A 21,513-nucleotide genomic window follows, 5' to 3' on the forward strand; every position below is an offset into this window, starting at 1 on the left:
TTCAGGTCCAGATAAGGAGTAGAAAAATAAGATTACAACATTAGATTAAGATTAAAACAGGATTACAAAAATAAGGCTCAAAATACAGGTTGTTTTGTGGCTCTGATTTGAGGTCTCTGTCACCTCTGCACCTCCTACTGCCAGAAGAGATGAGACCTTTTCAACCCGGTATTTTCCAAAGTAGTAACCTGGGCACACACTAAAATTGTACATACAAGATGTATATTATATAAAAGGACTTAATAAGAAGATGATTGGAAGTGGGACTGGAAAAATCCTGATAAACTAGTATTAAAAAGTTCTAATAAAGGGCTTGGGATAGAGGAGTAGGTCAATACAATTAGATGAACATTACCATACAGTATAGGCTTTCTGTATAAAGAAACAGACTGACAGACAGAGCTTTACCTACACATGACAGATTAAAACATGGGGAAGTTTACCTCAAAGCTATGCCTCTTTTTCCCCTGACTGTGCTTCACTTTATTTTTCCCAGTGATTTCTTATCCATGTCTCCCTCCTCCTACTTGTCTTGCTCAGCCCAGGAACCCTCCTGGGATCTGGGGGATTTGCTGAGCATATCAAAGAGCTGATCTTGGAGCAAACAAGGGACAGAGCTGCAGGTTGTAGTCTTTGTCATATTGTGATGTGTATGTACATGCTGCTGAAAAAGCCACCTTACAGTTACGATGCAGCCACTGGCCTCTTTTTCTTTCCTTCCTCCTCTTTTTTGGAGACAGCTTTATTAAAGCCGAACACAAGCTGATGTGGGCTGCTGGAAGAGAAGCTCTAAATCTGGATTATTAATAGGTGGATACATTTGCAATACTTGCTGTTATGTATTTAATCAATGTAGCAGCAGCAAATACTTTTCATGTGCAACTAAAGCTACATACTACTTCATTGTGTAATGCAGTAAAAGAGAGGATTAAAATACTAAAAGCAAAACAATCTGTAATCAAAACAATTGAAGTCAAATCCTACCATATCCACAGAGACCTAGTAAATGAACCTGGTGCAGGAAGCACATGAAATACTTGCAGGTATGGCACAGGAAAGAAAAACAAGAAATATTCTACCCTCAAGAACACCAGTAAATGTTTTACTTGTGGCTATTGTGGCAGCTACTGAAGAAAGGCAGCTTGGGCAGTCGATCTCCTTACTATAACAGAGCTTAACCCTGCTTCTGGAGCACAGAGGGAAGAACTTGGATTTGTACTTTCCTCATACTCTTACAGATCTTTTTTGCAGCATTCAGCTACCTTAAATCCACTGTTGTTTGCTACAATATTTTGCCTTCCAAAACTCCATTGTAAAATAATTGTAAATTTATGTCTCAATCCAACTGCACCAATGCTGCATGTGTCCCAATGTGTTGATGTAGTGTCCTTTCACTTTTATCACCTCTGCTTTCTACCTCTCCACTTCCCAGCTTGCTTTTTTATGCTGTAGGTGTCTTGTATCTCCCATGCAGTGGCTGGAAAAAGCCAGGAGAGGGGAGAGGAGAAAAAGAAAGGAAGAAAGAGCAACACTACCACTTGACCTTTTTAGCCACAGCCCTCCACATCCGCTGTCAGTAAGTCCATGCAAGTAAATCACAATGTATTCAATACTCCATGTAAACATAGATTTTGATTGGCTACTAGAATCCCTGCTCCAAGGTCTATTCATAAGTACAGTGAAAATGTAAGAGGAGTAAGAGGGATATTCCTTTTATATCTTCACTACCAATAAGAAAAAATAAGAAAAAAACAAACTGGAGCTGGAGGTGGGGGTAAGGAAACTGTTCTTAAAATTATTTCTGTCATTTCTCTAATACCTCTTTTTTACTCTGCAGAAGAGAGCAAATCTTGCTCTTAGAAATACTAATATTTAGATTATGCATACTTCTGGAGCATCTCTCCCTGTCTAGTTTTTCAAATTAATAAATGAAGTCCCACTAAGAGCATAGAAAACATAGCATGCAGGTGTGGTTTGGCTTTTTGGTTGGTTTGGTTTTTTTTCCAAATAATTCATTCCTGTTAGTATGCAGGTAACATCGACTTGGAGCATCGCGAAGCACTTTCTATATTTTTAAGGAGTACGCTGATTGAACTCAGCTTGCTTGAGCATTATTCCTATTTAAGTCATGAAAATATGACTCAGAGCAGCATATTTTCTAACAAATTTAACTCTAATACAGCCACTGCACAGGTTGAGGGTTTTTAGAAATGTTCTACAAAATACATGGGTTAGAAAACCCCTCAATGAAACCAGTAACAGCACCATCACAATACTACTGTTTTTCACCGATCAGAGTCAAAAGCATACCTGTCAATATTTTAACTGGAAGCATACAATGAGCTATAAAAGAGCACAGAATAGTCCAATATCTACACTATGCAATCATAAATGCAAATCTACGTAGTTTTTCCCTGACATCCCTCTTTTCCCCCACCTTCCTGTGACAATAAGAAGTTACCAGGAAATGCTGTTCTCCATTATGCTTCAGAGACATTACTAAATTACTGTGAAAGTGAAACAAATACATCTCTGCTAGTACTTGATCTGTTTTTTCTAGTTTTAATCTACAATGCATTTGTCTAACCAAATTAAGCACTTTGCAATCCCAGCATTGCATGTACAAGCATATTCCCTTCATACTTGTTTTCCATTTTATGATGCTTTAATTGTTCACAAGTAATAACATACTTGATTAATTTTTATATTTGAGCTGCAATTATGCTTTGAAATCTAATTTGTAAGAACTGGGGTTGTACTTTCATACAACCACCACAGACTTCTAAATTACGAAACAAATTCTCTCCTGGTCCCTTCCCCCTTGCCACCACCACCCCCTGCCTCTTTAGCATTTAGAGACCAGTACCTCAAACTGATGTTTCTGCTGCATGGACCCAAACCTGACTTAATTTCCTTGTGAGATGATAAAATACAATCACTGGCTGTGCCTCAAACAGAACTTTAATTATGGTTTAGCAATAGACGATGCTTTTACACACCAGAAAGTATAATCCTATTTCTGGAATGGTTACCTAAAACTAAGCACTTCCATTTATTTTTGTGCAAGATGAGTCAAAGAAGTCAAGTTTAACAGATACTTTTGCCCAAATTTTACAGCCATATAACTTCTGTATCCTTTCAAGATTTTGGACATGCTGCGCACAAGAAAAAGGAATAAATGGGCACAGCTGGCACTTCTCTCTTTCTCCCCATTTGAATTAAATGGTCTTTTTCCCAAAGCTCTCAGTTCCGTACTTTAAAAGCATGTTTCTTCAGTGAAGTCTTCACAGTAACTGTAAATTCTCATTAGGCAAAACTGGGCATTGAGGTTAACCACGGGATTTAACATTGCCTCCCTACTGCTGCAGTATGCTACAAGAATTGATTACTGAAATACAAATTTAACAACCACTACAAAACACAAGTGCATACAAACTAACTTTACGCTTCAACTATCATAAAAATAGCATTTTTGAAATGAGGAAAAAGACGAGACAGTAAACACCAGTGTTTGTTTTGAGGGTTCATTTCATGACTCTGAAATCAAGTTCTTTCAACCCCTTGAATAAGTTTCTCTTAAATAAAAAATTTAGATCTTTAACACATGAAGCTGAGGCAATGTCTATGTCGGACATGAATTTATGCTGAAAATGAAGTCTGTTTTAAAGAGGGAACTATTTTTTTTTCTTTTTTAAATGCCAAGTGAGTGAGTGAGTCATTTCCCACACGCCCAAGTGTACCCCTGGCTCAGAAGGACATCACGTCTGAGCGGTGTTGTACAGCCAGCCCGGCAGACGATGGGCGTGCTCTGCAGGGCTTAGGCAGCTGCCACGTAGGATAATGGAAAACAACATAATTTTATTAGAATAATGAATCCTATAAGTGACTAATGCTACAATTTAGAACAGCAACTCTTCAGATGTGGATCTCCAGACAAAACTGATGTTCAATTGCCTAAGCCTGTTGCAGTGGCTCAGCTTGCCAGAACCTCTCAACCATCCCTGCCTGCATTGCCTGCAGCAACCATTCTTTTCAAGGAGCCAGGTAAGATTTCATTTACTTCAACTACATTTCCTTTTAGGCTTGCTCTAAGGGTTAGGGACTCTTGATAGATAAGCAATCATTCCCGTTTCATTACACAAAAATTATCTCGGCACAAAATTCAAATTCAAAGAATTGTCCTATCTAGTGATGCGTGAGTCTTATGGTTCGTTGCTCTAATTGCAAGGTATATGCCAAGAATATTTTGCAATGATTACTCAAGACCATTAGCTCAGAAGAGATCTTAGTTGCTGATAGGCTGATACTTTGGGATTCAGTCGATATTGGTGGTCTGACTCATACTCAGTAATTTAAATAACGCAGAAACTTCTAGACACCACAGAACACACAAGATAAAACTTCCATTCTTGAACCAAGTGTATCTTAAGCACCTGTCTTTATATATCTAGCTGGGTGACAACTCAAACCTTTTCAAATAAGATCTCTAATTGCTGCAAAATTACTAATCTGGATTAATTTCTTTTTGGCAAATTTCTGGACATGAAGGACAAGCAAATCAGATGACTTAAGCTGATATGTCCAGTGAAAAACACGATGATTCACAGAGAACAAAAATAAGGATGCACAAGAATGTGCAGCTTTTAATTTAATTTAGGGGGGGAAAAAAAGTGTCTCAGGTCTGACGCATGAGTGGATAATCTTACTGTGAAGGACATCCTTGTAAGAGTTATGGCCAAAACCAGAATAACATTATGGTATCACAAAGGTATATAACTTCAGGGATGGGAATGCAACAAATTATTGTTTCTTTAGGCTAAGCTAGAGCCATTTCCTAAATTTAACTGTGATTTGGTGACATTGATTTTCTTATAATGATTTAAGGTCTAGTTAAGAAATCATAGTTGTTGATGCTGTTATGTTGTCCATTCCTTGCTGCTGAAGCCGGGGAAATTTGTATTCCAAATTACTATAATTGCATTGTCCTTGGTCTGTACAGTCCAATGCTTTAAGTCAGCTTAGGTCACACTCTCTGCCAATGTAAATTACAAAAACTGTTTTGACTCCAACAGTTCTATACGAAATTTCACCATTTGGAGCTCAGATACATCACTTTTCAGCAAAGCTGTACTATTCCTACATTTTTATTTCCTGAATTTTCTTTTAACAAAGTTTAGCTACACAATCATACAATGCACTAGTCTTATTTCAAAATTGCAACAATTATCTTAACTTGGAAATGCCACAGTGTTCTTGACCCTCCATGCTTTGATTCAAGTCACCTCATTAAGCACTTTGCTTAACACCCCATCCCTGTATCTTTCCATGAAATGGCATTAAGTTCGGTCACATCAGTAATACTTTAAGGGCAGTGATTGTAACACTTACGGGCGATTGCCCATTAGAAACAGAGCCTCTTCTAGAGGTAGGAGGAAGCGTTCCAAAGACCGTATTTGCAAAGGATTGGAGCTTTCTTGGCAGGGCTATAGATAAAATCTACATAACACCTTTCCCCCATAGGACAACTGCCATCATTCTTCTGCCTCCTGCATTATTCACCATCACACAGGAAAAGACAGGACGTGAACTACAAAATACTGAAAATATTTAGTGCTATAATGACAATTAGTTAGTGGCTCTCAAAAAACAGCTTATTCAACATTTGCAACTAAAGATCAAACTATGTTGTGCAGAACTTCTTAATCTTTTAGTTGTAAACAATCGCCCCAAATACTTAAAATACGTATGTAGATTGTTTTCCTGTCAATCTTTCCTATAAATTGCTGGTCGCTGTGACTGAGAAGGTATGTGAGAACTAATGATGCTCCCATTCTATAACCAGATTTAAAGTTTCTTTCGTATTTGTTTCGCAGTGCAATTATATTTCTCTTGCACAACTGTTATTTATTTTATAATCGTTTGCACAAAACCATTCTCATTTTAGCAGTGGTCAGAGAGGAAAAAAAAAGTAAATGTAAATATTATACTTTTCCTACTTTCTGAAATGTTTCCCATTTCAGAGAAGACATGAGTACAGAAAATTAAGTCATTTTTCCATTACATGCAAAAACCAATACAAGGAGACCATGGAATTGTTACAGCCATGGGCTACAGTTTGTTTTTTCTGTTTTATTGCAGAGGGACAGGGAATGAGTTTTTAATCAAATGTAACAGCTTAGCAGTGCCTTTTAAACAAAGAGCTAATTTGTTGTTTGTTACTCTGATTATGTTTGGGGTGTTCATTAATTCTTTGCGCAGTGCTAGCCAGAGTTAATTATTTTTGATATGCTCTTCTTGCCAGTACAAAGATGAAAGATTCCTAAATCTAACAGAAAACATTTTTCAAGAAATGTTTGCTTTTCTCACAAAAAAAACTTCGTTTTATTAACCATAACTACATCAAAGGAAACCAACATCTATTACTATGATATACTCCATTCATGCCATGTTTAGTCAGAAGACTTTTATATATCCTAGTTAAGCACAGGCATATCTAACATGCAAAACCCACCTGTTCACCAGGATCTTAAAGTTAATCAAGCATCCTACCGTCCTTTGGAAATTAACTTCCCAAACACACCTACTGTGGTTTCAGCCTTTGCAGGTGGTCTGTCATACAAAATATGAGACACATTAATGTGTTTTAGAGATCCAGCAGGGAGGAGGGACGGCTCAGCTCCTCAGGGGTGCTGGGAGCTGACACGGTGTGAGGAAGCAGAGGAAGGAGCCTGTGGAGGTGATGGGTAGGATCTGGACCCATGATGCACACCCACCGTTATGGCCTGCACCCTCAGAAGACTCAGGGCTGGTTGGTTCCCTGAGGAGGACCTCCAGCATCCATGCTTGTCGAGCAATTGACCCTTGCAGAAATGTATTTGATTCCTAACACTCCAGGAGGCAGCTGTCATGGTGCATTTGACCACTGATAGCATAAGCACATTGCTTGTTTTTACTGAATTTTGAAGTGCCTGCTTTAAAGAAATGGATATACATTCTACCTCCTCTACCTCTTACCTGTCACTAAAATGCCCTGGTGGAAAGCATCCTGTAATTCAGACGATGTGGAACCACAGCTTTCAAACCAGTGCCATTCCAGAGCAACACTGGGCACCCCTATACTCTCCGCATTCCCCAAAGAGTGACACATGCTTTCATAGGGCATCACTGCAATTATCCTGGAAACTGAAAGAGTTCAATCATCTCTTATCAAGTTGTCCAAATGAGACTGAAAAGCTTCTATTTTTCCCATTACTGAAAAATGTCTTCTTGGATGAACTGTCAAAGCAGACACAAAATCTTGCAGTGCAGTACCACAGCCTGATAAACCAGCAGCATTAGAGACCATGCTTCATCTCAACACTACGCAGCACCAAAAAAATTATACACAAGAACACTGTTGCTCTGAGGGGAAAAAATATCTTTCCTGGTTGAACAAAATACCATTAAAAAAATAGAGGGAGAGAAAAAGGAGAAGAAAATCTGCAACTGAAATAAGTGAAGAGTAATACATAACCAGCTTGGTTTGACCTCCTTTTGAAAGGAATTAGGCAAGGCTGCAAGATTCAAAAACGTGGACCAGTGTCTTCAGAATTAACAATTACATTCTAAGAGCTCCTAAATTTTGGAATACACTTACTGCAGCTAGCAAATATGGGATATATATGCACCAAAGCGTTACATGTGAAACTGAGTATCTATATAAGTGTGGTACGGAATAGCATTAAAGCTTAGTTCTCCCCCTTACCACCCTGTTTCCCATCAGTAAGCACTCAACTGGTCACTCTCGGTGACTCCAAGGAGCCTCCTCATGTATTTGAACTCATGCAGAAGAATCTTGCTCAGGTGAGTACAGTTGCAAGGTACAACAAGTTAAAGAGCTTTGGCACAGACAGAATATACAAAAGATTCACTACATAGACCCAATCATGTTTTCATCAGAAATAAAATCTGACTTGATTCTTAAGAGTCTGAAAAACTGCCACAGGAGCTGTAGCATTTACCATTCTTCATCTGGAAAGCTTCCCTAAAGCTCAGGAAAATATTTCTGACATGGCAAATAGCTGGTAAATTACTGTGTCTGCTTCATGACATAACAGGATCTGTAACTCTAAAAACAATTTAACAGAAATAATGTCTTTTAAAAAAAAAATCAAACCCAGAAACATGACAGAGCTGAAGCACCAATGCACAAACCAGCTTCAAATAACCCAGCTCAAAGGGTTACATGTTGCCACTGCTATTTTGAACTGGAGGGCAGTCATATCCAAAGATACCGATCAATTGAAGTGCATAAGCATCTGCCTAACTTTAAATCCCATAAATTAAAATTGTTGCACCTGAATTTGACTATAGTATAAGTATAATAATATTTGACTATACTATAAAGTAAGGCAGAGCTCACATTTCTTGCTATTTGTCCTGGCCTCACACTGCCATTCAGACTGTGTATTTCTCTGCATTGCAGCCTGTTGTGGAGTGGAAATAGAAAAGCTACAAAGCGGTGCACATCCTCTTGCCAGCACAGCATTGAAAGCACACTTTGCTGAGTGCAAAAAACAAGTCTTAGTCATAGAATCATAGAATCACAGAATGGTTTGGGTTGGAAGGGACCTTAAAGATGATCTTGTCCAACCCCTGCCATGGGCAGGGACACCTCCCACCAGACCAGGTTGCTCAAAGTCCTTTCCAACCTGGCTTTGAACACTGCCAGGGAGGGGACATCCACAGCTTCCCTGGGCAACCTGTGCCAGTGTCTCACCACCCTCACAGTAAAGACTTGTGCATTGTTCTCCTATAAAAAAACAGATAAATTCCCCTGTTCCAAAATGCATCTTTACTTTTGTACTCTACCAGCCTTCGAGGCAACACATAATGATGGCCAAAGCACCTAGCACAGACTTCATCTTTCTCCTGCAGGGGCTATAGCTTCACCAAACAGGTTGTTCCATGTTTGCTATGATGGTGATGTCACTCCCAGGCTGCTAAAGATATGGCCAGAGCTTTTTCTGCTTATTTTGTGGCTATTCAGCCAAACGGACTCCTGCAAAAAAGACCTAAGTAGGGATCTTGCCCAGTGCACAAGAGCTAAGAATTACCTAAATATCACTAAGGAATTGCTTCCTGATGAAATGTTTTGAGCTTCCAAGAAAAAATGCAGGGGAAAAAAAAAAAGCCTTTGATTCCTCCACTCCTGATAACATCTAATCACTGACACTTCAATGAATCATTAAGCTTTGCTGCCACCACTTCTAGCACAATTCTTTGCTGCTCACAGTAAAATTAGATTAAGCAAATACAGTACATTATTTAAAGCCACTAAACAGCTTCTTTCTAAGACAAAATAACATCATTAGTCAAATATTACACAATTAACATAAAGAGTTTTTTCCCCACCCAGGCTTCACAGCTTCTTGTGTCCTGAAGGTCTTAATTCCACTGTGTTTTACAACATAATTATTTTTAGTTATTTGTAACTAATTAACATCTTATTAGCATCAATATGTATTTTATCTGTTTTGGATTATATATTGCTTCCTTATGTAATTTTAGAAAGCATTGGTTATTCTAATCATACTCTGCCCAAGGCCCCAAAATCAGCAACTTCTCTTTACAAGACCTCAATGGCTGGCCACTGCTCAAACCTCTGTGATATTCACAATTTTGGGACATGCAAGTCAAAACTATACAGGTACACAAAGATAAGCATAAAAATCAAAGCATCGATGTTATTTCCAGTAGAGGTAATTACAAATACCAATTATTATAATTCACCTATGCATATCAGCCCCATACATGGACTCTGTACTCAAGTCAATGGAGTTCAAGATGTGCCATGGGCTTCCTCTCGCTTGAGGTTTACATTAGAGAGAGGTGGCACTGGGATATTTAGACACAGCAACTGGTATCTGTTTTTCTTCCATTAAAACTGGATATGGAAAAAATTATCTACATGTAGAAAGCACGGTGTGAAATGAGAGAAGTGAAAGGCACACTGGTGTTTCACAATACTTGAGACTTCTTGCAGCCATATGTTTTCATCCCCCTACCATTACTTCGGAGGTTTCTGCAATATTTACTGAATTCCTGCTCTAACAACATGCAAAAGTTTACTAGAAAGGTGTTGCTGTTTCATTTCCCATAAACTTGTAGGAAATGTTGGTGAAAAGATACTAATTTAATGATGCTGCTTCATGTGAAGAAGTTCAAATATACTTAATCTGTTTAAGCACAAGCTTATTTCTTTTTGAAAGAATTCCAGAGCCACAGGTCATATTTTTAGACACAAAAATCGGAAGATTAGCAAAGGTTAGAGAATGTTTCTGAGACCTCTGAGTGCATAAGACAAGCATGATTTCAGTCTATGTGATTAAAAGATATCGTTAGAGAGGTTATAAAGACAAAAATTTAAAAAACCAAGCACATCAGAAAGCTGACTAGTAGACTTGCTAATATCAATAAGGTGAAGGAAAAAAAAACAATCAAGGAGGTGGCATCATTCAGCTCTCAAGCGCTTGCTAAACACATACAGCAGTCTCCTTACTTTGAATTCATAAGGAATTACGAAATGCTGAAACTGCTGATAGCAGAGGAAAAAGCCAATCAAACAACAGTGCAGGTTTGCCTTTTACTGGAGAGAAGGCAAAAACATACTCTGCTGTTTAAATTAACCACAGAAATTATCCTGGATTTCAGTACAGTACTTCACAGACCATTGCCTTTCCAAACCCATATTCAGAGAGACATACGACTGAAACACTAAAACAATTAGATGCTAACATTATTTCAAACATTAAGCCATTGTAATAATACCTAGATGACAGGCAATATACTGTGTTAAATTTTTAAGTACACATAGACTGGAGTGAAATGAATTTATCACCAGATTTAAAAAGACGCCACAGTCAGATACAGACTTAAACCATAGATCTGTACCAAGATCCCATCCCATCCCATCCCACCCATCCCATCCCATTGTGGTGTTTTGAGTTTGTTTTGAGGGGTTTTTTGTGGGGGACACAGGAGGACTGGGGAAGGATGCTCTAAATTTTCTTACTGTAACAGGTGTGCAAGCTGGGACTTTATAGACGAGCTCAGAGCTGAATTTATGCACAGACTCTAGGTTTGTGTTGTGACAAAGCATTACCATTATGTTTTCCTTCTTTTAATGAAAAAAGTTATTTTCATTCTCCAAGGACTCACCTGTTAAGGAACAACCATCCTGCCTGGTATTGCAAGACAAATGTTGTTACGCATGCTGAGGTTATGATTCTCATCTAATGCAAGATATTAAATTACAGTCTATTTAATTAAATAGAATTTCCTTGGAAATACCACACTTTTTAAGACGCCATCACATCTCATACCACAGCAGTAAAACAGTCACTGAAAAATACTGAAATATCTCAGCTAAGCAGAGCATTTAGGAATTATGTTCTTTCTAAAAATCAACTACTGACTTGAAAAACCGTGCAAGAATGAAAGGACTATTTAAACAAAAAGAATCACCTTATTAAGCCTGTTAAAAAGTCAATTTCTCAGAGTATAAATGCCCATTCCCTCTATATACCTCATTACCAAAAGCCTTGGGGAAAAAGGTAGGCTAATGAACAAAAGCAGCAGCCCAGCCTCAAGCCAATTTCTGCATTTGGAAATGCCTATGTAACCCCTGATGAAACAGAAAGGAGGTGTGTGTGCATATCCACAAGAAAGATTCTAGCCTGATGTTTAAATTGCACTTGTAAAAGATCACGTTATTTGAATAACTCACTGTTTAGACACATCAGGCATTACTGGCTGTTCCTTTTTCCTTGCATCCACTGTCGACTCTACAGGGGTAGGTACCACAGCAGCACATGAGACTATCGACTGGTATGAGTCTTCCTGGCAAACTGCAAAGATAAAAAAAATCTCACTGTTAAAGAGGGAACTCAGTTTATATATTTTAAATCTTTAAAACAGCAAAACAAAGAAACAGTCAAGTCATACTGTGATAAGCAAAAATGCAAATGTTTAATCAGACTTCACTGTGGTCACCTGCAATGAAAACATCATTGTTATTCACATTTCCTAAAGTGCTTGCTTGGCACTTTTTTTTTTGCTATAGACTGACACTCCCAGCATTATTCACTAAGTTTCACCTAGCACAAGACCTGATGTCAGTCTACTCTAGCTCACTGGTCTGTCCAAGTCCTAAAACGATTCATATTTCCATAAATGACATCAGAATATGATGCACTTCTTTTTCCTCTTTCATCACAAAATGAAAATGAGAGTGGAAATCGTGGATGGTTTTCAGGCAAACCTCCCACCTTCAAAATTTCAGACTTTGTAAGAAAACAGATTTGAGAAAATCTGATTTGTGATTTTTTTTTTTTGTCTTCAACCATTACATCTCACTTTAATCCACAAAGGCCAAATCGAAATGGTCTAGGAATGACACCAGATATATTGACTCACACTTTCCATTCATACAAATTATTTATGTATTACTGTGCTAGATGATACAACTTAGACGATATTTAGAGCTAAAAGATGATCATGTATTTCAGCTGAGCTTCTGGCTCAATTAGCACTAATAAATGAATACCGAACAGACAACTCTCTTTGTTAAAAGCTATACATATTCTAAATTGCAAGTGTAACTAGTAATTTAGCACTTAGCAGTCACCACTCCCACTGATTTTGAAGGTATAGATTTCCTTTACAGCCAAGGTGCACCTTTATGAGCCAAATAAAAGCTGGAATTAAAAGCTGTCTGTACTGAACAAAGCACAGCAGCTTCTTATATCATACATTTATGGTACTATTATAGATCATACATAAAAACAAGAAATGTGGTGACCTACAATTTAAGCAGAAAATCACACAGTATTTTATATATATATAACATACAGAACTATTTTATAGAGTACACACATGCACATACACAGATGAAAACAGTACCTGCAAAACAATTCTCAGCAATTTGAAGCCAGAAAGAGCCTATTTTACAAGTACGTACAACATTTGTGCAAGGTTGTGACAGCTGGGAACACTGAACTGTGACATTTATCAGTGGAAAACTTGTTTCAGAAGACTGACCTACCCTCCATTCTCCACAACCATGAGCCTCCTCCCTATTGCCCACATACAGACAGCACATCTTGTTCATAGCCTATGCCCCTCTTACAAGAGGAGTAAAACTGGAGTAAGACTTCATTCATCCCGCCTTGACTGGGTCAAGAACAACCAACTCTGCTGTTTTACCCTGAGCACTCAAATTACACTCAGTGTCAATTCAGTGCACATCAGCAAGATACGCTGCACACCCAACGAACATCCCAGAGCAGTAAGTGGTGCTTTATGGCAGCCAGAGAGCAGGTTTTAAGGAACAGGTCAAAGCAGGGCTGGATATTTCTGCAAAAGTTAGAAAAGCACAAAGGTCATCTTGCTCTCAGAGCAATTCTGAGCCATTCAGCCAGCAGCACAGAGTACAGGTAGAGTACATGTAATTACATTTAAAGTTTTTGAGGTTCTCCAGTGTTGCTTATGCTTGTACTTTTAAATACTAACATGCATGCTGTGCTAAGTGACTAAGACACATAAGATGGCCATTTCTTAAACCTTACCTTCATTTTCCTTCGGGACCTGTGCTACTCAAAACTTTGTCACTACCACAGAAACCCATCTCCAAAACCCGGTCTTACCCAAAGAGAACTTGCTATACTGCTTACAGGTACGCAAGTACAATATACATTATAGGTTTATAAGCAACAAATTATAGAGGGAACTAATGCAAAATACATTAAACTAGAGAGACCACATAAGAAAAAAAAAAATTAAGTGGTTTTTTTTCCTATTATGTTACGCGCAACCAGCAGATCGTCTACTAGCAAGATGCTATTTGGTAGGCAGCACGTAACGTACAAAATAGTATCTTCTCACTAACACCAGTGACTCAATACGTGCAAATAAGAATATTTATGTCTGTTTGACTCTTGATTGACAGTCAAAGAACTGTAGAAAAATAGGTTTGTCAAAAGGTAATTCTGATATCCAGTACCTGAATTTTAACTTGAAAAACCAATAACAAAGGAAAAGTAAAGGATGAAGCAAATATGTGTTTTTCTTTAAAACACCTGTGGCACCACTTCAATACCCAGTTACTACTTCAGAACTTGTAAAACATGTGGTGCCTATGAAAGCATCACGGGGTAGGATTTTACCTGGATAGTCACTGTCTATCAGGGCAGTAAAAAAGAAAGATAAAATAGGAAACTGCAACTAACAAAGAAGACACTGCCAGCCTCCTATCCTTTACAGGAATTTCACAAATTAATAAAACTGTGAAATCGCTTTTCTTTAATAGTCAACGCTACACAGGAGCTGTATAATCCCCTCATTTACAGCTGAAGACAACCCAGTGGTCATCCGGTGATCTGAGCTCACAGAATTTTTTATCCTCCCATTCTCGACAGTGATTCCCTTTGGTCTGGCTTCTGGAAACGCCTACAATTCCTCCTTTTTATCACAAGTCTCTGCGCACACAGTCGCAAGCCATTATGGGACAGCATAATTAACTAAAATGTCATGAAGTAGCGACAGCACCACAGCAAGTAATTTTCACCTGCTGGAGTGTATTCTCTTATTATCTGTTCATAACTTGCATTAAAATAATGAGAATGTGCTTGAATGCAGACTCTCAACTTTAACATTGATGAAGATAGGCACTGTTTTATTTAAGGAGACTGTTTTCATTTAACACTTCTCTTAAGTGTAGTTTCTTTTCCACACCTTCATTTTTTATGTATACGTGGCTTACATTCCCCCAAAAAAAGCTCATTAGTGATGTCCACGTATCATACTTGTCACAAATCCCAATCTCTTAGAACCTCAGAATATTACAAACTTCAGAATACCAAACAATTACACTAAGGGATTACCCCTTTTAACCAGAAATGCTCTCACGTGTCCAACTTGCACTTTACCAGCCAGCAAGAACATCAGAAATTCACTCTGCTCACCCAGCCCATACATCAACAGCTTGTCCATGACAACCTTACGGGAGACAGTGTTGGAAGGCTTCCTGAAGTCATCGTACACAATATCCACTGTCCCAATAAAGAAACCAATAAAGAAAATCTTTATTTTTCCCATCTATTTGGTACGTTTTTACAATGGCACACAAACATTAAGTACACGCCCTAGGTAGGGGTTCACTATCACCACACTTGCTGTTGCGTACCTCTGCAGCTGTGGACAGAACTGTAGGACGAATCCACATCAAGTAAAACGATCAGCTAATTTTATACTACTTATAGCCATTTCTAAGTTTAAGAGACTGATATTTAGTATCTCAGAATGTGTTATACACTGAATACCTTCGAAAACAATGAGTATGCAAGTCAAATGGTATTTTTCAGTACCATTGCATCTCCTTTATTCACAATTCAACCATTACGGGAACCAGCTAATAATTTACTGAAGTAATACAACTGGAGGAACATCTTTACTATGTATCATCATTAAAGAAACATTTTTCTTAGTGAAATAAAAGACACAACATACTAACTACAAGTTATACAAAGGACAACTCTACAGAAAAAGAAAACAGTCTAACTTCATATAATAAAAGATCTGTATTGCTTCTGGAAGTTGCATCATTTCTCCCCAGATTCTTCAATTCATACTTTAATGAAGCATGCAGTTTGTTTTCTTCCACTGCCAAGTGTTTTAAAAGCACCCCACATATTTATCACTAGGATTGCTGGTTTGGATTTACCCCAGTTGGTTCAAGCAGTCCCAGAACATCATTCACTATCAAAACAGATCTCTATGTCTGGAGAAGAAAAACATCAGCTTTTTCATTTTTTTCTCTGCTGTTTCTTTCAAGAACAATGGGAATGACTAATTAAACAGTCGTCTTCTACTTTCAACCAACCAGTGAGAAATTTTTAATTCCCTGAATAGCAGGACAGTAAAAAGCCTTCAACAGCTACTGAATATAATGTATCTCTCTGGAGAATAAAAAAGATTTTTAAGCTCTAGGGGTGTCATTTACAGCATCGACTTCAAATGCTGTTAATTGTACACTTCTTCCTTTCTTTTTTTATTTTTTCTTAATAGAGAAGAGAGAAAATCTGGTTATCACCACTCACTATCAAAAAAAAAATAGTGTCCCTTGACACAAGATGCACAAGATGCAAGTGATGGTTAGATTAAATTAGCAGCAAGCACTACCTGCTTAGAGAAAACAGAAGGGAAATGTTCATATGCAGTGTGCGGTGAAGCATAAGGGATTCATGACACAGGGAGACAAAAACAGTGAAGTATTTCTGGATTTAAAAAAGCTGGGCACTTGTTGTGACAATTCAAAGTATTTACACTTGTGCCTGTAAAGTTTAAAATAATCAGCTGTCATCATTCAAGAGACAGATAAAGTCTGGAAACAACTGCTGTTTCAGACCAAAAAACCGTCTGCTTTGGTAAAAACCTGGGCAACCAGCCAGGAGCGTGGAAGGTGCTCAATACTTTCCCCTGAATTATCCGCCAGCTGCCACTGTGGGAGACAGGGGCCTGAGACATGGGGGAGCAATGTCTGGATCCCAAGCGCCCAATCACACGTTTCTTTTGCTACTGAAGGCCAGAAGATAAGATTTAATTACTCCAGAGCACCAATTCTCTGTGCGGGTGTTCACATTTTTGCATATTGTTTCCTAAAGCTGGCTCTGCTATGAGGATGCTCAGGAAATGAGCTGCTCTCTGAGGCGCCTGAACAAAAGACAAGGACGAGTTACACTACTTCCTATGCAACACATAGGAAGGTTGGTTCTTCAAGTATTTTCCCAGGAAAACTGCTGACACTGGAAATATTGGTTTGGCCAAAAAGGAATTGCATTGTTTTCTGGGTAAAGGAAAGGCAAATTTATCATGGGAAACAAAAACTTCATTAAGCAAGATAGCGTCACAGAATCACACAATCACAGAACGTTAGGGATTGGAAGGGACCTCAAAAGATCATCCAGTCCAATCCCCCTGCCGGAGCAGGAACACCCAGATGAGGTTACACAGGAAGGCATCCAGGAAGGCGTCCAGGCGGGTTTTGAATGTCTCCAGAGAAGGAGACTCCACAACCTCTCTGGGCAGCCTGTTCCAGTGCTCTGTCACCCTCACTGAGAAGAAGTTTCTTCTCAAATTTAAGTGGAACCTCCTGTGTTCCAGCTTGTGCCCATTACCTCTTGTCCTATCATTCTTTGTCACCGAGAAGAGCCTGGCTCCATCCTCGTGACACTCACCCTTTAAATATTTATAAACATGAATGAGGTCTCCCCTCAGTCTCCTCTTCTGCAAACTAAAGAGACCCAGCTCCCTCAGCCGTTCCTCATAAGGGAGATGCTCCACTCTCTTAATCATCTTTGTAGCCCTACGCTGGACTCTCTCCAGCAGTTCCCTGTCCTTCTTGAACTGAGGGGCCCAGAACTGGACACAATATTCCAGATGCGGTCTCACCAGGGCAGAGTAGAGGGGGAGGAGAACCTCTCTCGATTTGGTTCAATTACCTTTTGCCATCTTTCAGGCAACTTCATGATTCTGCGCTCAAAAAAGTTCTTTTTCCACAAAAAAAAGTAGTTCCAAGAACAATTTGATATCCTCATCGGCAGTGAAGGTCTTAGCATTCAAGGCGTTTCATACGGAACAAATGGTAGTCTGATGGTGCCAGATCTGGCGAATATGGTAGAGGTGGTAACACATCACATCCAAGGTGCAACCATTTTTGATGAGCGGCCAAACTTGTGTGGGGTCTAGCATTATCATGGAGAAACACAACACCTTTGTGATTCACCAGTTCTGGACACTTCTGTTTGATGGCATCAATTATTTATCCAGTTGATGACAGCACACATGGTTTGGTTCCTTGGAAGCAATGCAAAATACACAACACCTTTGAAATCCCACCAGACTGACAGCATAACCTTCCTTTGATGAATATCTGCTTTTGAAGTGCTTTGAGCTGGTTCACCACATTTGCTCCACCATCTTTTTCATTCGTCGTCGTTGTAGACGATCCATTTGTCATCGCTGTCAAAAAGGGATCATTTTCTTCACATTTCAAGAGAGAATCGCAGATGTCAACACACTCAGTGAGATCAATTTCTTTGAGTTCCTGTGGTACCCAAATATCGAGTTTCCTAACATACCCAAGTTGCTTTAAATGGTTTTCAACATTCGATTTCTGTATGTTAAGATTAGCAGCAATCTCTCATGTCATTAAACACCAACTGGATTTGATCAATGCCTTTATTTTGTCATTATCAACTTCAATTGGCCTTCCTGAGCGTGACGCATCTTTAACATCACAATGTCCAGATCGAAATTTAGCAAACCAATTCTGACACTGACATAGTTTTAAGGTATCTTCACCATGCACATCACATCACTTTTTGAGCTTCACAGTGTTTTTTTCCTTTTTGAAAATAATACAGCAATATATGATGAAAGCGTTCCTTTTGACTTTCTATGTTGAAATCAACACCATTTACATAATTGTTAGCAAAATCGTTAGTTAAATTTCAAGACACGCATGTCCATCTAATAAAAACACACTTTTTGGCCAACCCAATAGTTTATAAGAGAGGATCTTGAAACATATTCTGTTAATTCTGGTATCTCCGGTAAGAACTGTAGTTAATCACCGTGCTCAAGCACTCCACGCTGCAAAGATGCATCCTCTCATATTCTTGATCCATTCAGCGGGTTCAAAATATAACCACTTTTTAGACTCGTCTCTTTGTCAACTGCAAACTTCACCTGCATGAAACCCAGCAAAACCAAGTGTATGATTTCAGTTCCATACTCTCTTTCCAGAAACACAACAAAATATCTTAATACTTTGTTACTAAACCCTAAAGCCCAAGGAGACGTTCAGTCTCCTTAAAGTAACACAAAAGGTCAAGGTAATTTGGGTCAAAGACATTTTTGCCCATCTACTTAAAAAAAAGAAAAGCCCAATATTAAAAAATAAAAATAAAAGGGCCTAATTTTCCGGCTGCTGATTCTAGGTTTGATGACGGTCTTTGAGAAGAAAAGGAAACTAAATGGATCTCTATTTTATTATTAGTTCAACAGTTATTCTAGGGCCTCTTGTCCCTTAGAAACAGTTACATTTCACAATATCGGCCAAATGAATACTTAAGAGAATGAGACTATATGCTCACAGTCCCCAAAGGGTTTGCTGTAATAATTCTGCAATAAAACCACAGGCCCAATTCTTAAACACAGCATAGCCACAATCAGAAATTTTGTAATAGCAACAATTACAGGCCCATTACAGCCAAATGAATTACTTTCCATCAGGTCCTTATGTTTCCTGGCTCTTTTGCAGCATTCACAAAGGCTGCACACACATCTCTGCTTTGTGCTGCCCACAGTGGCACCCAACGGCGAAGGGTGCGTACCGCGGCGTTAATCCCCAGCCAGGGAATTCTTCATACACCCCAGCAGTTCTGCAGGGATTATCTGCACCCTTGCTTTTGTATCCTATAGCATTAGCCACATGTGAAATTTGGGCCTACCGACTTATACTCTAAGAAATTAAACTGAAAGAAGCAGTGAATGCTGCTGGAGTGGGAAGGACCTCGAAAGCTCATCCAGTCCAACCCCCCTGCCAGAGCAGGATCACCAGACCAGGTCACACAGGACCGTGTTCAGGCAGGTTTTGAATGTCTCCAGATAAGGAGATTCCACAACCTCTCTGGGCAGCCTGTGCCAGTGCTCCTCACAGTAAAGAAGTTTTTCCCCATATTCATGTTGAAAAGCTGCCCTTAGTGCCGATACTGAACAGAAAGGTATGCGCAGGTCACCAAAGGACCCTAAGGAGATGGTAAGTGATGGAAATACCTTCATAAAATAACCACCTAGAGAATGATGACCCTGGTGGCCCACTTCTCACACAATTTCTGTTCAGTATCGACAGAATGACTGTAGTTCAGTCCCTGGAGAAGGACAGGGTAGCACCTTCACTCCTGTTCAGAGTCTTTTTAAGCATCCTCTCACAGGTTACAACAACTTGCAGACTTCCTTAACCAGAGGGATTGTGTCTGCATTTACTAATTCCTCATGGATTTTATAAATCTCTTCTGTTATTTCTGTGTTTGCGCAAATCTGTAGCATTCACATCCTGTAGAGTTCAAAGTTGAACTAAAGGTTGTGTGAAGAAATATTTCTATTAGCCCATTCTAAACTTGCCACCAACTAGTTTCATTTGACCCCCTCAGTTTTAGTACTGGAAAAGGCAATGCACAATTCCCTCTTCACCTTCCCCTTGAGATTTTACAGACTCCTTTTGGATCCTTTGTTAGTCATTTCTCTTACAGGCTTCGCAGTCTGCGCTTGTTCCTGTACAAAACCTGTTGCCCATCTCTGGCCCCCTCTCCACAAACAGGCACTCCTTGCTGCAGTTCCTGCAATGATGCGTCACTGTAGCAACGCCAGGAGGAACTATAACTGCATCCAAGGAAAGTTAAGTGGGTTAGTTTTTCAGCTGAAACTACTGTACACCTAAAACATTCTCAGTATATATATTTATGATTCAGACTGCTTCTAAAATACTTTCTTATTCACAGTGAGCTACTTAAAGCAAATATTGTTCCAAGCAGCCTACAGAGGAACTGAAAAAAAAACCCCAACCTTTAAATATAAAAGCATATTCTGTATCCAGTAGGTAGGTATTGCTTCTCAATAACAAAAAGCATTGCTTTAGTGCTAACACCAGGAGTCTTAAAATAACAACTAACTTTCACTAGTTTTTGGCAACACTATGGGTCAGGCTGATGTCACAGGCTTCTATTTTTCGCACTGTAGACTGTGACTTGTTTTGTGGCATGGACATGAATAAAAACCACTTGCATAAATGAGGGAAAGGTTATGAGGAAAGACTAATGAACTGAGCCCCAACAATCATGACTAATTCTGCCAAATTGCAGGAAGTCTCCTAATTGAATGGTATGAATATCCGTTAGAATAAAAAGTAGGGGCTTAGTCATTCGTCTAGGATGCATGATAATAATCACCATGAGGTCCAAATAAGTGCATCGGTTTATCCACATAAAGGCCTTGAAGATAACTGGTTAAATTAATTTCCCATAGAAAATGGCCACAGGTAGGTTCCTGGGGCGAAGGAGGCTCACCCACACCTCCTCTGCTGGTAGCACATCTGCCGTTCTTGGCCTATGATGCAAGCCTGAGCTTTCAGTCCCCTTGGTCCACCCAAATTACTAACAGAGCCACAAAGTCTAAGACTGCCTGAAGAAGCTCTCACTGGGAAATAAGAAATAAAAACACCACAGTCTTAGGCGATGAAAGAAAACAGAACAGCCAAAACCTCCACTTTTCCAGTACGAATGCAAAAGGTATTACTGAAATTGCCAATTTGAGATGGAAGCATAAAGCCATTCCCTGGTAATAGCCATAAAGTACCAGAAACTGGGAAACCTTCGCCTCTCCTCCTAAAGGACATGGAGAAAATCCCCACAGGGA

At 39.0% G+C, this 21,513-nt stretch overlaps 1 protein-coding gene across 1 annotated transcript in view; it reads right to left on the reverse strand.

The window, feature by feature from the left end:
* Nucleotides 1-11,767: 11,767 nt before the first annotated feature.
* Nucleotides 11,768-21,513, reverse strand: part of CCSER1 (coiled-coil serine-rich protein 1) — a gene marked incomplete at its 3' end in the record, with an annotated part of 95,579 nt that continues 85,833 nt past the window's right edge. The window contains exon 4 of the mRNA XM_010185079.1: nt 11,768-11,888. Within this exon, the coding sequence (XP_010183381.1) occupies nt 11,768-11,888 (121 nt within the window). The remainder of the gene's footprint in view (nt 11,889-21,513) is intronic.

The sequence above is a fragment of the Mesitornis unicolor genome, unplaced genomic scaffold (assembly GCF_000695765.1).
Source record: "Mesitornis unicolor isolate BGI_N332 unplaced genomic scaffold, ASM69576v1 scaffold3015, whole genome shotgun sequence".
NCBI classification, from domain to species: Eukaryota; Metazoa; Chordata; class Aves; order Mesitornithiformes; family Mesitornithidae; genus Mesitornis; species Mesitornis unicolor.